Source organism: Stegostoma tigrinum, chromosome 3 (genome assembly GCF_030684315.1).
Source record: "Stegostoma tigrinum isolate sSteTig4 chromosome 3, sSteTig4.hap1, whole genome shotgun sequence".
Lineage (NCBI taxonomy): Eukaryota > Metazoa > Chordata > Chondrichthyes > Orectolobiformes > Stegostomatidae > Stegostoma > Stegostoma tigrinum.
Window position 1 is genome coordinate 15,360,298 of NC_081356.1, and position 17,317 is coordinate 15,377,614.

General features: G+C 40.5%; 1 protein-coding gene across 1 annotated transcript in view; it reads left to right on the plus strand.

Moving 5' to 3' along the window:
• Window positions 1-17,317, plus strand: part of LOC125450811 (methylcytosine dioxygenase TET3-like) — a 160,569-nt gene that overhangs the window by 95,561 nt on the left and 47,691 nt on the right. The window contains exons 5-6 of the mRNA XM_059642595.1: window positions 5,629-5,719; window positions 12,312-12,405. Coding sequence (XP_059498578.1) covers window positions 5,629-5,719; window positions 12,312-12,405 — 185 coding nt within the window. The remainder of the gene's footprint in view (window positions 1-5,628; window positions 5,720-12,311; window positions 12,406-17,317) is intronic.

Sequence of the window (17,317 nt, forward strand, 5' to 3'; positions counted from 1 at the left end):
ATACTTGGGAAAGGATGCTAAGATTAAATAACTAATTTCCTCCCAATTGACCTGATCCAGTAGTGGGAGATGATTTAGTGACCACACTCCCACAAAGCTGAGCAATGATTGCAACAGCTGGAGCATCTCCGGGCCTCCCTCCAGTGGCTGTAAACTGCTACTGTGAGGTTTTATTTCATTGTTCTTTATCATCGCCAGCGAAGTTTATCACCAGAGCAAAGGCTGGAGAGAGGGCTAGCCTCCTGATGGTGAGGTGCAACAGATAGAGGGCAACGAGTATATCATTAATGCACGGAGTTAATGAGGTTACAGATCACTGAGTGAGGTTTCACTGAGACAATGCACGGAAAGAAAATTTGAAGATGATGGGACGTGGGTTAGTCCTGGTTCTTGGAACGCACGGGCGAGATGCATGTACACGAATTACTGAGGATTAGGATTCAACATAATAAGAGCTGGAGTACAATTTGGCCATTCAGCCACTCAGGCCCTCTATCATTTATCGTTAATGTAGCTGGAACCTCAATTCTGTTTTCTTATCTGTTCCTCATAATTCTTGGCCCCCCTGTAATCCAAGAACCAGTATGTAACAGTCGTGAATATACTCTGGTCCAGCTTCCATTGCTGTCTGTGGGAGAGAATTAATTCCACCTCATCTGTATTTAGGAAGAATACTGCATATGAAGAAACTGTGCTCCCTAGTTCTAGATACCGCCACAAGGGTAAATGTCTTCTCATCGTTTACTCTCTCAAACCTCAGGGGCTTCAATGGGATTTCTCAGTCTTCTAAAGCCCTGAAAGAGCCCCCATAATTTGCGCAGTCTTTCTTTATAAGGCAAACCACTCCGCCTAGGGATTAGTGAACCTTCTGTGAACTTCCGCCTTTGTAAATGTACCCGTCCTTTTAATATGAAGATGGAAAAGGTACACAATACTTTGTATGCAGTCTCCCCGATGCCCTGTACAGATGTGGTAGGAATCCCCTTCTTTCATACTGCACTCTTGCCCTGTTTGGGGTTGTGGGGGTGGGGGGGGGGGGGGTGGCGAAGCCAAACTTCCATTTGCCTTTCTAATTACTTTCTGTAACTGCTGTACCTTTCTGTGATTCACATTATGAGGACACCCAGGTCTCACACAGGTGCAGCATTCTGCCCCCTCTCTCCATTTAAACACTATTCTGCTTATCTGTTCTTCCTCCGGGAGTGAATAACCACACATTTTCCTGCATCAGACTCCGCCTTCCAAATTGTGGTCCATTGACATTACCGATCTATCCCCTGTTGCAGATTATTTATACACCAGTCACAGCTTAATTTCCAAACTTCTTTGTTTAATCAGATTTGGCTACAATACACCCGCTTCTTTCATCAAATCCTTAATACACATCGTAAGTAATTGAGGATCCAGTTCTGATCACTCCACCTCACTAGTTACAGTTAGACAACTTGAAAATAGCAAATTTATACCAACCCTCTGTTAGTAAATTCTCCATGCATAGTAATATATTGCCCCATCATATTCTTAACTTGTGTAAGTAACCTTTTTTGTGGCTTTGTATTGAATGTCATTTTAAAATCTAAATACACAATACCTTTTGCATCCCCTTTATCCACATTGCTCAATACATCCTCAAGGAACTAATAAATTTATTAAATACAATTTCTTTCATAAAATCATTTGGACTCTGCTTTCATTCTTGTATTAGATTTTCCAGCATTTCACAATGACAAATTTTATTCGTACTAGTCTAATGTTTCCTGCTTTTGGTGTTTCCTACTTTGTTGAATAATGGGTATTATGTTTCCAATCTTCCAGTTTGCTTGGATCTTTCAGAATTCACTGAATTTTGGAAGATTGCAAAGAATGTGCTCACCATCTCTGCGGCCACTTCATATAAGTCCCCAAAGGACTTGTTAGTCCTTTGTCCAAATGATTTGCCTAGTATTCTTTCTCTAGTGATAATGATCCTTCTAAATTACTCCCTTGATTTCCTTCTAATATTGTGATGCCTTTACTTTCTTCTACAAATATTTGTACAAAGTCTGTCATTTCCTTGTTCTGTAATATTAACTGCTCAGTCTGATCCTTAAGGAATCACTGCTCGCTTTTGGCAACTCTAGAAAAAAGCAGAAGTTCTTATTGTCTGTATTTCTAAAAATGTCCCATTCTTCTTTCTTCCCAGTAATGTTCATGACATTATGTATGCTTCTTACTTCGATTTAACCATCTTAGTTTGACACGGATAGTTCATCTCTCTGAATCCCTTTCTCAATAGTGTACAGTTATGTTCAGAATTATGAAATATTCTTCTTAACTATCTGCCATTGCTTTTCTACCATCTTTCTCAGTTGACTTCGGCCAACTGTGTTTTTAACTTTATAATTGTCTAAATTTAACTTTCATGCACTAGTTTCGGATTCATGTTTTTCATTCTTCAATGAATGTAAGATTCTTTCATGTTGTGATCACTCTTGTCTCAAGGATCCTTTAGTGCAAGGTTATTGATTAAACTTGTCTCATTACGCAGTACCACATGACCACATCTAAAAGAGCCTGTTCCCTTGTTAGTTCCACACTACTTAAGACCATGAGACTATCTTCACTCAAACTGCTCCAGTACAGCTCAAGAGCTCATCCTTGAAGTTAGCTTTACCAATTTAATTTGTCTGTCAATTTTAAAGAAAAATTGCCCAGAGTTGTTACAGAACTTTTCCTTGAGCACTTATTATTTTTGGATTTATGTTTGGCCATATTCTGTTGGGCCTATAGTCTGCACACACAAATGACTATTTTTCCCTTGTTATTTCTTACCTTTACCTAAACTGGTTACACATCTTCCCTGTTTAGTTTTTCCATCATTCCCAGCGTTTGTTTTAGATTTCAAGCATCTGCAGTCTCTTGCTTTTTATTGTCTTATTCCAGCTCTTGACTGTCCAAGACAAGGTTGCTTACTATTGCACTGATCTCCTCTTTTATTCAGCAGTTCCATCTCCTTGTCTTTTCTGTCTGTCCTTCCAAAACTACAGGGATCCACAAATATTCAATCCCTGGCTTTGCTTAACTTGTAATCATGCCTCCGTTCCTACCTATCTGTGCCATCAGTTCACCTATCTTGTTATGAATGCTCCATAAATTTGGATAAAGAGCCTTGAATTTCGTCGTCTTGCAATTTTTTATTCCTGTTATTCTATTTGTCACTTACATTTTGGTTATCACTTCTATACTGTTACTTTGCACTGTTGACTTTTCATTTCTCTTTTGATTTTCTAAATTTATTATCCTTGTACTATAGCCTTGCCCTCCCCCCACTTCAACTATTCATCTAAATAAAGCCCAATCTAACCCTATTTTTCTGACTTGTCAACGGACTGGTTTAGGTGAAGGCCATCCCAATGGCACAATTGTCTTTTTGCCCAGTAGCCCATTTATTGAAACTCATTTCTCCCACACATTCAACTCTCAATTATTGACCCCATACCCAATTTGTTTGTTGCTCAGAGGTGATAATCCAGAGATTATTCCCTTTGTGATTCTGGGTTGTAATTTAGCTTTTAGCTACCCATACTCCCTCAGCACAATCTCTTTCTAATTCCTATGTCATTGGTTCTTACAAGGACAACTGGACCATTCCCCACCGACTAACAGTTCCTTTCAGGCCCCGAGGTGATCTCCTTAAATCTGGACCTGGATGGACAATGCAACATTCAGGACTCTCATTCTTGAGTGCAAAAAATAATATCAGACTCCTAAATATATATTTTTCAGTCCTGCAATGGAATGGTCTTTGAATAAGCAGTGCTAAGGTTTGCTCAATCTCCATGTAAGCCTTGCTCCCATCCACTTAGGATACAAGTTTTGTAGGATATGTGCAGGGGCCGAGGCTCCTTCAGAGCTAGTTACCTCACTCGATCACGTTCTCCTGTCCCTGAGGTGGGGCCTAATCTGAAGTATTGAACCCAAGAAGTGAGGCTGGTTTCTGTCCATATAACCTCTTCGCTCCTTGGGGAGATTCCAAAGAAAAAATATAGAGGAGTATGTAAATGCATGCAACTTACAGCCTCGATCAGGATATTACACAGCATCTGATGCAGTGACTAATGTTGCTGTTGAAGCTGTGAATTAAATTTGGGTGGAATTTCCAATTAACAAATGACTTAGGCATGGGAGTAAATTGCTGATACTACTTGTTGCCAAGGTCATTTTAGAGTTTTGAGTGTAAGCAGGAGAGTATCGTTCATCTGACTGAGTGAGTGCCAGGAATGACTTTTGGCAACAGTTTCAATGAAACAGGGTTTTGGGACTCTGGCTTTTATCCAAACATTACAACATGAGAAAAGGTTTTTATGCATTGCATGATCTTTAAATGCCTTTTATTCGCTATATTAGAAAAACCACAAAGTAAATTTGACTCATATGTGTCAACATATATGCAGTATCCCTTTAAATGAGAGCAGTGCTGAGAACAGAGCAAGTTAATGATGAGGTTAAAAATACTCCTTTTTTAAAAATTGCCCTTTAAATTACATAAAAGCCCTATATTTTTAAATTGACTGTAATTAGATAGAAATTTTCTGCATGTATACCCACTGTCTATCATCACCTCAGGATGTCCCAAAGGGCTTCACAACCGCAAATTACTTTGGGTATGCAATCAATGTAGCAGATAATTTGCACACAGCAAGATCCCACAGCAGTAAGATTAGTGATTCAGTAATCTGCTCTTAAGGAGACAGTGAGAATGATTTTGCACTTCTTTCTGTAAATCCATGCTATTGTGCCTGCCTGAGAAGAAATTTGGAACCTCAGTTTAACACCAATGTGAAAGAAAAGACCCAGATTCTGAGAATCAACAAAAGCTGGAAATGCCCAGGTCTGGCAGCAGCTGTGGAAAGAGAGTCAGAGCAATCAGTTGAAAATTCAGTCATCTCCAGGAAACAGGGGAGGGCATGTAAAATTGGGCACATAATGGCAAAGCCATGTCAGCCTGTTTGCAATGAAATTCCTAGCTTATTTAAAAATCCATGTCCTGCTCTTCCATGGTAACTGCTTGTAGTCCCAGCAGTGTCCACAGCTTCCAGAGGTAGACAACTGCTCACCATTTGACTAACTGGCAGCTCTGAGAGGTATGAGCTCCTTCCTGATGAAATGGAAAGTCCCATCCTGAGCCACCTCATGGCCAAACAGCAGTGGTGTCACTTGGCCAAGCAGATGTGGGTTAACTTCTGATATTTGATTGAAGGAAGGTCCAAACTTCCTGTATAAGATTCTGGAAGGCATATCAGGCTAATGACCTTTTATCGGATCTCCATTTCACACATCACCTCCTTTAGCCCTGGGCTGGGCATTCTAATAGTGGGTAGTGTCTGACTCAAATCCTACAGTATTGATAACCCAGGCAAACCCAGAACCTAAACCATGGACTGAGAAGCAACAGTTCTTTTGTTTTGTTTTTCTTGTTAGTTGGATTCAGCCTATGGAACTATTTATTGTAATTGCTTATTTTGTTGCTTTAACACGATTAATGATTTCTTTATCCATACTTTGCTGATAAATCCCAGCAATGTACATACTGTCTTATCAATGTAACCATAATAAAGACATAATCTCATGATTTCTTTGAATTAACAGAACAAATCAGTGAAAAAGATGAAGGTCCTTACTATACACATCTTGGTGCAGGCCGTAATGTAGCAGAAATTCGAGAACTGATGGAAAACAGGTACAGTCTGAAGTAAACTTACAATATTCAAATTTTTGATGTCTGCTGTAATTGTAATCATTGAATATCAATCACCTCAGTCCCGGGTATGCAGTTACTTTGGGAAATGCAGTAGATAATGTGTCTCTAAACCACAACTTATGCTGTGATTTTGCTGTGAGACATAGCAAGGACGCAGGCCCCAAGTCAACTTCACCTCCCTTAATGATCACACTCTGAACTTTTGATGTTATACTGAACCACAGGCTAACAATCTGGCCAACTGTGTAATGCCTGGGAGCTGAGAGGTGGAACATAAGATCCTGAGGGGCCTTGACAGGGTAGAGGTGGCAAGGATATTTATATCCTTGTGAGACAATCCAGAACTAGCAGTCACTGTTTAAAACTAAAGGATAGTCTATTAAAGTCGGAGGCAAGGAGAATTCTTTGCTCAGAGAAACCTAAGTTTTCAGTCTTTGGAACTCCCCTCATGAAAAGCCTGTGGAAGCAGAATCGTTGAATGCTCCAAAGGCAGAATTTGATAGATTCTTGAGAAGTGTGGGATTGAAATGTTATTGGTCAGGAAGGTGGGCTAATCAGATCAGCCATGATCCTATTGCATGGTAGAGTAGATTTGAGGGGCTGAGTGGCCTACTTCTGTTTCTAATTTGTATGTATATACAAATGAATGTTAAGTGCACAATAGGTAGACAAGGACCATCTCCAGCAAGAGACCATTCAAACCATATCCTCTTGATATTCAATGGTACCATCACTCCATCCACCAGAATTAATATCAAGGAGTTCAGGGGGAGACACTATTGACTAGAAACTTAACTGGACCACCCACCTATTTATCAGAGCTACAAGTGTAAGTCAGTGACTAGGAATTCTGGGATAAGTGACTCATTTCCTGGCTTCCCAAAGCTTGTCCCTGACCTAACAAGATAGGAATAGGTCAGAATATTTTCTGCTTAATGTCACTCCAGCAACTCAACACTACCCAGGACAAAGCAGCTCACTCAAATGGCACCATGTTAACCATTCACTACCTCCGTCCACAGTGTACAGTGGCAGTAGTATGTACCCTCTACAAGATGCACTGAAAGAACTCTGAGGTTCCTTCAACAGCATTCGGTAAACTTGTGACTTTTATTGCCTCGAAGGACAAGGGCAGTACCGACAGCTGTTAAATCCCATCTAAACTAGAACTATTTCCATGTTCCATCACTGTCATTAGCCAAAATCCTGGAAAACGCTCCCTACCAGCAAGATGGAATATCTAACCCACATGGACCACAGTATAAGAAGGCAGCTCATCCTGACCTCATCAAGCTCTTAGGGATGGGAAATAATTGCTGGCTTTTCCAATACCAATACTAATATTCAACACCAAATTCTGTGGATGAACAAATAAAATTCATTAATGCAATGTACAATTTTGCGAATTGATAAAACATTTTAACTCAGGTACATGGGCTACAACATGCAGCTTTGAAGCCAAAATCTCTCTGTTCTATTTAGGCTTCTCTTCCTTATTCATAGAAACCCTACAGTGCAAAAAGAGGCCATTCAGCCTATACCAACCTCTGAACAACATCCTGCTCACCCTGTCCCTGCGCATCCGTGAACCCTTTAGGGCAATTTAGCATACACCTAATCTAATCTTTGTATTGTGGGAGGCAACCCAAGCAGACACAGGGAGAATGTGTAAACTTCACACAGACTGTTGCCCAAGGCTAGGATTGAACATGGGTCATTGGCCCCAAGTGGTAGCAGTACTTACCACTGAGTCATCATGCTACTTCACATAATTTGGCTGTTTGAGTCCTGAGAGGGTGGAGAATACAGGAAGGAGTAGTTTTAGGATTACTGGCTGAGTGTGAATGAGTCTGAAATTAGCACACCAACTGTAATTAGCCTTAATAAGTGTAAATTAATGGGAGCAACCATTCAGTATTCCCTCAGGATCCTGTAGTTCCATGACTTCTGAAGGCAAAAACCTAAACACCACTAAAACCCCATACAGAGTTAAAGCAGGCCATTCAGACCCTCTAAAGAGCATCCCACTTAGACTCAACCCTGGCACCCTATTCCTGTAACCCTGCGCCTCCCATGGCAAATCCATCTAACCTGCACTTCCTTGGACACTAGGGACACTAGGGACAATTTAGCATGGCCAATCCATCTAACCTGTACAGCTTCGGACTGTGGGACGAAACCAGAGCACGCTGATGAAACCAAACACAGACACAGAGGGAATGTGAATACTCCACACAGTCATCTAAGGCTGGAATTGAACCTGGGTCCCTGGTTCTGTGAGGCAACAGTGCTAACCACTAAGCTACTATGCCACCCAAACTATCTGAAGACCTTCGGATTTAAACTGTAGAAATACAAACCAAAACTAACTGAGAAATGGGAAAAGTCCTGGGCAGCTGCTTGAAACTGTTGCTAGATCCTTTTAATATATCATTAAGAAGTTGTGCTGAGTAATCGTGAATTGGAAGGTAGAAAGCTAGAATTTGTTTGCTTTTTAAAAAGAAAGGGAGAACAGTATTTGGCTCCTTTAAGAGGTAAAGTGCTGTTGTGAACTTGGAGTTGTATACATAAAATATGTCTACACAGCTGAAGCACTACAATCAGTCCTAAAGTGGAAATATATATCAATTGGCTGTGAGATTGGAACCTTAAGCATGTTTTGGCAACTAGTTGGAATCAGCAATTCATTTAAACCACATGCTTAGTGATTGAAAGCCAATTGAATTTAAGTCTGATGGCTTTGACAACCTCGGACCAATGCTATTATAAGAAAATTGACATGTCATCCAAGGTATATGGGGAGAGGGTTTTTGAAAATTAGCATGATGGCAACCACCATTTGAAAAATAAGCACTCACAAAGAAATTGCTAAACTCTCTAAGAAAGCACTATCTATCCAAAAAAGATGCTGAGTCTCCACAGAAGACTCCACAGAGAAAACATCCCTGATAGCCAGGTTAGTGGAAGAAAGGCTTGTATGACTTGAGAACAGCAGGATAAAGGCATATAGACTTTGAGAGACTGAGTTTTAATTTATCTTCATATTACTTGGGTTTGTACAAGTAGGACTTGTGCTTATTGGAACAGCATACCAATAGAATTTAGTTCAATTAGGGAATAGCTAGTAGTTAGGGGGAATTGTTCAGTTTGTTAGTAGTTCTGTTAATTTGTTCACTGTTAGGGTTAAATAAATGTGTTATTGGTTACTTATAAAGTTAATATCAGGGACTTTCTTTCATTTAACCCCCCCCCCCCCCTTCTCTAACAGTTTAATAGATTAGGTGAAGTGAGGTGACCTTCTCTGGGTGTTTCAGGTTTAATTATTAGAAGGGAATCTCTACTCCCACTGTAACAGATTAGGGACTTGCGTTTCAATTGTAATTATCAGAGAGGTTCAATCTCTGTAACAATATAGGGACCTTGGAGAGGGATTAGGCAGTAGTCAGTTATCAGTGCGCTAGGGAAAAATCTGACAATTCAGGGGAGGTAAAGGCCGCCTCATCAAAACGATTAATTGTTTTTGCAGTACTGCTTCACAGCCAGGAAGAGCAAGAGACATATCCTCCTCCTAGCCCACCAAGCGTCCCTACCTACCAGCCATCTACAATCAGACCTCTTCATCTGAGTGGACTCCTTTGCTACTTCTACCAGCAAGCACCCCGAGGATCAGAGATGTGACCTTCCACAGCATCCCCCCCACCCCCAAAATAATAAACGCTCCATGCCTGAGGATTGACTACCCTCAACCTGTCAAGATCAGGCACTGTCCAAAGGCCCCCACCCCCTTCTTGTGATTAGACTCCCTCTCTTGGATTGACAAACTGCCTACCCCTCCTCTACATCCCAGGATACGACCAAACCTTGTGACCCACCAACATTTGAGCTCCACACACTTCCATGCTCCCTGTAGCTCAGTTCCAGGTTCCTCCCCTGGGCTGCAGCCTCTTCCAGAGCACTTCCTGCATGACAGAAAGCTGAAGTAAAGGTTCAGGACCTTGCCCAGGTCTGGGGAACTATGTTGATAGTGGGACACATTCTGGAGCATTGTCACAACAGAGAAGCAAAGCTCCGGCCCCAGTAAATCTGTGGGCCTCCATATTCCATTTATATAAATGCAGTGCACATATCTTTGGGAAAGAAATACTTGCTAATTTGGCTGGAGGGATTTCCTACAGCAATAAAGCTGAATGTTTCCGAATGTCAGTGTGAAATGTGCTTGGCGTGACCTGTTACTGGTTGAATGCACAGCATGGAACTGGAAGTCAATTCGACTGCTCAGATTTCATCCCTGCAAAGCCACAAGCCTTTTTAGCCATCTTTAATTTTTGAGTGAAATCTGTGCTGTCACCTTTTTGTTTTTGCTTGGCTTGAAGTGTTTACATTTTTTTGAGAAGAGCTAACTTGGAAGGAGCTGAAGGTCTCTTGTAAAGTGAGTCAATCCCTTTTAATGTTCCAGTTGTGAATGGAAAGGGCATGGGAACTGTTACTGTGAGCTGGATGAGTCAACAGAATAATACTGAAACACAAGAACAAGTAAACTTGGCTGGTGATTGGTCGTTCTTTCACATTTTGTCTTTGAATGGATAAGTGGAAGGCTGGATGTGTCAAAGAATTATTGTCATCAGCAATTTCTGGTTTGAGAGGCAAACCTTTCTTGGGTAAGCAAATTACCCCATTTGGCAGTAGAGTGCTTTTTTGTTGTTTTTATTGGGCTGATCAACTTGTTTCTTTCTTTGTCCATTTATTGGTGCATTCGGATGGCTTTTTATGTAGCAATTCACACCTCATTTGGACAGAATCTTTGTTTCTTCGCTATATACATTTGCATTCTTTTTGGCTGGTACATCATAAAATCTTTCGTTATTTATCTTCCCTGACCCTTCACCCTTTTGCAGATCTTTTCTTTTATTCTTCCTGCCTGTGCTCTGTTTCATTCACTTAGAAACACTTGCACTTATTCAGTTTTTGTGCTAGGCCATTGACTTGAAACATTAACTCCATTTCTCTCCACAAGTATTGCCTGACTTGCTGAGCTTTGGAAAATTTTTGACGTCTTATTTCAGATATCCAGCTGTCACAATATTTTGCTTTACTATTGATTTTTGCACTGGATTATTGTGGTTGTACCGCCAATGTTCATGTGACTAGCCTATAATTGCTAGGCGCCACTCCGAATTGGAGGATTTGAAGATTATGGCTAATATCCTGCAAATTTGCAATCTTATTTTGCTTGGTATCATCAAATTTGTCTGACTCAGTCCCAGTGACTTGACTTAACTCAAGTACATCCATGTCTTTAATATTTCCTTTTTATCTTTTCAGTATGATTTTCAACTATAATGTTGGTAACATCTTCACCCTTGGTAAAGGCAGAATTGAAGTACTAATTTAATATCTCAGCCTTGCCCTCTGCTTCCACGTTTAGGTTTCCTTTTGGTTGTCTTTTTTACTATTTGTGAGGAATGGGAGACTTTTGGATTGCTGGCTTTTCAATGTTTCGCTTTATTCCTTTTATCACTTCCCATCTGATCTTTCAATTTCAGCCTTGCTCTCACTTGTGTTATTGAGCAGAAATGTCACACTCTCTCCTGTTTACTATTTTGTCTTACTGTCTCTGAATTCCCTCAGCCACCACGCCCTGGCTTTTGCTTATTCCAGTTTTCCAGCTTGTAGGAATGTATCCTGTTGGACCAGGACCACTTCGTTGTCTGTTTTAGCTTTGTCTACCAAATCTTGATTCCAGTTCCAGTACGGATTCTTTGTTTTGGCCCTCTTATAATTAATTGTTAATTGTTTCCATTGTTAGCCCAAACCTTATAATAGCATGGCCAGTTTTCACCTACTGACACTTAATTCCCTTGACTCACCTCATCGCTCAGAATCAGATCCAGCAATGCCGTTTTCCTTGCTGGGCTGCTGAAGAAAATTCTCTCCACTTCAGAATTACTTCCCCCTAATGCTGCTTTGCTGTATTATTTCTGGAGTTTATGCATAATCAAAACACTCCTCATGATATCACCTCCAATGGATATGTGCATCTCTCTGTAATTGCCTTGCAAACATACTCCTCTATATCTATCTCACAAGTCAATGGCCTACAGTAGACACTCAGGAATGTAGTGGCAAGTCTATTTTTTCCTAATTAACCGAAGAGATTCTGCTTTTAGACTTACAAAACATCAGAGAATACTTATTCCAGTGCTGTCTACAGGTATTGAGCGATAATACTATGGCACCAAAAATGTGGGGTTGGACCATGTTAGATCTGAAGCCTCACTTTGAATTGAATCTCATGAAGAGATGGCAGCTGTATCTCTAATAGAACAATTCTGTTTACTTATGTATGCCCTCCATTTACTGTATTTGAAACAAATGGGGCTTCAATCCGCTGCCTTTTGTTGTAATGACTCCAACTCTGCCAAGAACTCGGTGCTGTTTAGATATCTGTACACTCCAGACTCAAGCTGATAGAATCAATTATCATACAGAAGAGACTGAAAATCAAATTATAAAAAATGTTTCTAATTTGGTTACCTTGGTTAATCTTTGGAATAATGCTTTTCTTCCCTAGGTTGAGTGAGAAAGGCAGTGCTATCAGAATAGAGAAGATTATTTACACAGGAAAAGAGGGCAAAAGCAGTCAAGGATGCCCTATTGCAAAATGGGTGAGTTCTTAAATTACTTTATTCGTCCAACACTTCTGACATGTGACAAGACAATGCGGCTTCCACTGTTTTGTATTCAGTTGTTAATTATGAGATTGTATTGTGTGGTCAGATGCAAATAAATTCTGGTAGCTGTTTATTACAACTGCACTTTGTTCATAGACTCTGCATGACGATGGACTAGGAGTTGTTGTCAGTCAACTATCTAAATTAGGAAAAAAGTTAAGGGGAAGGAGAATGCAAGAGCTGTTAGTAATGGAGGTAATAGGACGCAAAAAGGTGTAAAAACTGGCATAAGGGCACTTTATCTGAATGCTCGGAGCATTCGAAATAAGTTGGATGAGTTGACGGTGCAAATCATGGCAAATGGGTATGATTTAGTGGCCATTACAGAGATATGGATACAGGATGGTCATGACTGGGAGTTAAATATCCAGGGGTATCAAACTGTTCAGAAGGACTGACAGGAAGGTAAGGGAGGTGGTGTTGCTCTGATTTGAAAAGGATGATATCAGGGCGGTAGTTAGAGATGATTATAGGTTCTACTGAACAAAACGTTTGGGTGGAAAGTAGGAATAGTAGGGAGAAGAAGTCACTGATAGGTGTGGTCTATAGGCCACCAAATAATGACATTGTGGTGGGGCGGGCCATAAACATAGAAATAGCTAATGCAGGTAAAAATGGTACAGCAATTATAATGGGGGATTTTAATCTACATATCGATTGATCAAACCAATTCGCTCATGGTAGCCTTGAGGAGGTGTTCATGGAATGCATCCGTGATAATGTCCTTGAACAATACGTAATGGAACCTATCTAGGATAGCTTGCTCCCTCATCTAATCCTGTGTAATGAGACTGGAATAATTAATGATCTGACAGTTCGGGATCCCCTCGGAAGGAGCGATCACAGTATGGTCAAATTTAAAATACAGATGGAGCGTGAGAATGTTAAATCCAGTACCTATGTCCTGTGCTTAAACAAAGGAAACTATGAAGGAATGAGAGAAGAGTTAGCTAAGGTAGAATGGGAGCAAAAACTTTATGGTTGGTTAATTGAGGAACAGTGGAGGACTTTCAAAATGATTTTTTCACAGTGCTCAGCAGAAGTATATTCCAGTGATAAGGAAGAACTTTGGGAAAAGAGACCCAGCCATGGATGTCTAAGGAAATAAAGGAAAGTATCAGATTGAAAAGAGACACATACAAAAAAGCAAAGAGTAGTGGGAAACTAGGAGACTGGGAAATCTTTAAAGGCCAACAGAAAGCCACAAAAAAGTTATAAAGAAAAGTAACATAGATTATGAGAGTAAACTAGCTCATAATCTAAAATCAGGCAGCAAAAGTTTCTATAGATATGTAAATCGTAAAAGACTGGTGAAGGTAAACATTGGTCCTTTGGAGGATGAGAAGACCAATTTACTAACAGTGAATGAGGAAATAGCTGAGACATTAAACAGTTATTTTGTGTCGGTCTTCACAGTGGAAGATACAAATAACATTCTGAAAACTAATGGCAAGAAGGTTATAGTAGGTGAGGATCTAGAAAGTATCATTATCACTAAGGAGGCAGTGCTGGGCAAGCTAATGGGGCTAAAGGGGCTAATGGGGCTAAAGGCAGACGAGTCTCCTGGCCCTGATGGAATGAATCCCAGGGTACTAAAAGAGGTGATGGGGGAACTAAAAAATGCACTAAAAATTACCAAAATTCACTGGACTCTGGCTGTTTTCCAATCTGCAGGAACCACCCCAATGTGATGCCACTGTTTAAAAAAGGAAGCAGACAAAAACAGATAACTATAGGCCAGTTAGCATAACTTCAGTAGTGGGGAAAATGCTTGAATCTATCATAAAGGAAGAAATAGCAAAACATCTGGATATAAATTGTCCCATTGGGAACACCCAGCATGGGTTCATGAAGGGTAGGTCATGTTGACTAATTTGGTGGAATTCTTTGAGGACATGACTTGCATGGTAAACAATGGGAAACCTGTGGATGTGGTGTATCTGGATTTCCAGAAGGCATTTGACAAGGTCTCACACCAAAGGCTGCAAAATAAGATAAAGTTGCACTGTATTGCAGGTAATGTATTGGCATAGATAGAGGATTGGTTGACCAGTAGAAAGCAAAGAGTAGGGGTAAGTGGGTGTTTTTCTGGTTGGCGGTCAGTGGCTTGTGATGTGCCTCAGGGATCAGTGTTGGGACTGCAATTGTTTACAATTTACAGAGATGATTTGGAGTTGGGGACTAAGTGTGGTGTGTCAAAATTTGCAGATGACACCAAGGTGAGTGGTAGAGCAAAGTGTGCAGGAAACACAAAGTCTACAGAGGGATTTAGATAGTCTAAGTGAGTGGGCAAAAGTCTGGCAGATGGAGTACAATGTTGATAAGTATGAGGTCATCCATTTTGGCAGGAATAACAGTAAAATGGACTGTTTTAAATTGTAAAAAATTGCAGCACACTGCTGTGCAGAGGGACTTGGGTGTCCTTGTGCATGAATCGCTAAAAGTAGGATTGCAGATGCAGCAGGTAATTAAAAAGGCAAATGGAATTTTATCTGCCATTGCTTGAGGGATGGAGTTTAAAAACAGGGAGGCTATGCTGCAACTGTACAGGATCCTGGTGAGGCCACACCTGGAGTACTGTGTGCAGTTTTCAATTCCTTTCTTGAGAAGCGATATACTAGTACTGGAGGGAGTGCAGAGGAGATTCACTCGGTTGATTCCAGAGTTGAGAGGGTTGGATTTTAAGGAGACACTGAGGAGACTGGGATTATACTCATTGGAATTCAGAACAATGGGGGGAGATCTTATAGAAACATATTAGATTATAAAGTGAATAGATAAGGTGGAGGCAGGGAGGTTGTTTCCGCTAGCAGGTGAAACTAGGACTAGAGGGCATAGCCTCAAAATAAAGGGAAGCAGATGTAGGACCGAGGTCAGGAGGAACTTCTTCACCCAAAGGGTTGTGAATCTGTGGAATTCCCTGCCCAGTGAAGCAGTTGAAGCTACCTCGCTGAATGTGTTTAAGGCAAGGCGAGTTAAATTTTTGTACAGTGAAGGAATTAAGGGTTATGGTGAGTGGGTGGGTAAGTGGAGCTGAGTTTCAAAGATCAGCCATGATCTTATTAAATGGCGGGGCAGGCTCAAGAGGCTGGTTGGCCTACTCCTGCTCATCATTCTTCTGTTCTCATGTAAAAAGTGCAGCAATGTCTGAAGAGCACTTGAGTGGGCCAAACAAATTGTGCATCATAATGAGCAGTGCAGAGTCTGAAGCAGGAAATGTGAACCAGAATGTTGAACCAGGTAGTGAGAGCAGCATAAAGGGAAGGGGAGAGGTGTGGGGAGCGGAAATTTCATTGAGAAAGAGAGATCAAAAAGAAAAGCACTTTTTAAGAATGTATTTATTTGTAAACTTTCCAACAATGACTAATACCTCAAGAAACAAATGGTTATCGAAAGCTAATGTTCAGTGGTACAGAGGTTGCTTAGCCATTATTATTAATTAGCACAAAGTTAATAGGATGCTTTCATGCTTACACAAGAATGAACAGATTCCAATTTTTTTTTTCTGGGGAGTTTAGTCTGCATTGCACGTACATCAATTCATACTTTCATCAGTCTCAAATATGAGATTCTGACAAAGCTATTTGTTGTGGAGCAGCTTTGTGGAGAAACCAGATAACACCTCTCATATTCCACTGCACATGTGCAGACAGATTTCCACGGAAATAACATGGATTGCTGTTTGAGTGTGGATGAAGTTAACTGCTGTATTTTCAGTTGAGCTTCTTATACTCAGCATCCATTCTGATGGATGCAACTTATCATTTATTCCAGACTTGTAGGTATTGCTGCATCTTTAATTGATCTGCAGGAAAGTCACAGGTCACAATGTATCCAGCCTCTGCCCAGCTCTGATGACTGTAAATTTAAATGCCAATAGTTGCAAGTTTTTGGTTCAGATGGTATTTTAAGCACAGTCTTTAGATTCACCTTTTAGGATGTAGCCGTTCTGCCTTTCTCGTCATAGAATCATAGAGTTGTACAGCACAGAAACAGACCCTTTGGTCCAACTCATCCATGTCGACCATATATCCTAAATTAATCCAGTCCCATTTGCCAGCATTTATCCCATATACCTCTAAACCCTTCCTATTCATGTATCTATCCAGATGACATTTAAATGTTGTAATTGTACGAGCCTCTGCCACTTCCTCCAGCAGCTCGTTCCATGCACACACTACACTCTGCATGAAAGAAGTTGCCTCTTAGGTCCCTGTTAAATCTTTCCCCTCTCACCTTAAATCTATAGCCTTTGGTTTTCTGCTACCCTGATAAAAAAGACCTTGGCTATTCACCCTATCCATGCTCCTTGTGATTTTATAAACCTCAATAAAGTCACCCATAATGTCTCCTAGACACCAGGAAAAATAGCCCAAGCCTATTGATTATTTTCACTGTGGTCTTGGATTCTGCAATGTGCTGGCAGCTTACATTCATCAACTTTAAAGGCTGCACTGTCAAAGGTACTTGACTCATTGGTGTGTAGGAGTAATATCCCTGCATTGTAGCCGATCTGTTCTGATGTCAATGATCAGGCTGTTGTGTACCATCAGAACTTTGTGTTCATTCAAATTGATCTCCTTTAAATTTTGCAATTAAATAAGCTATTGGTATGGGCATTGATATGACCCCATGGTCTAAATTCAATCTTCACTGTCCACATCCCATAATATTCTTTGTCAGGATGCGTATTGTTCATATAAAACATAGCTTCATTTGAATGCAACACAGACATTAAGTGTTTAGTTATTGAAATAGCATTTACTGAAAAGAAATAATTACTGATTGAGGTTCTGTGAAGTTTGTCTGAGCTAAATACACCATAGAAAGGGAATTATCAATCCGT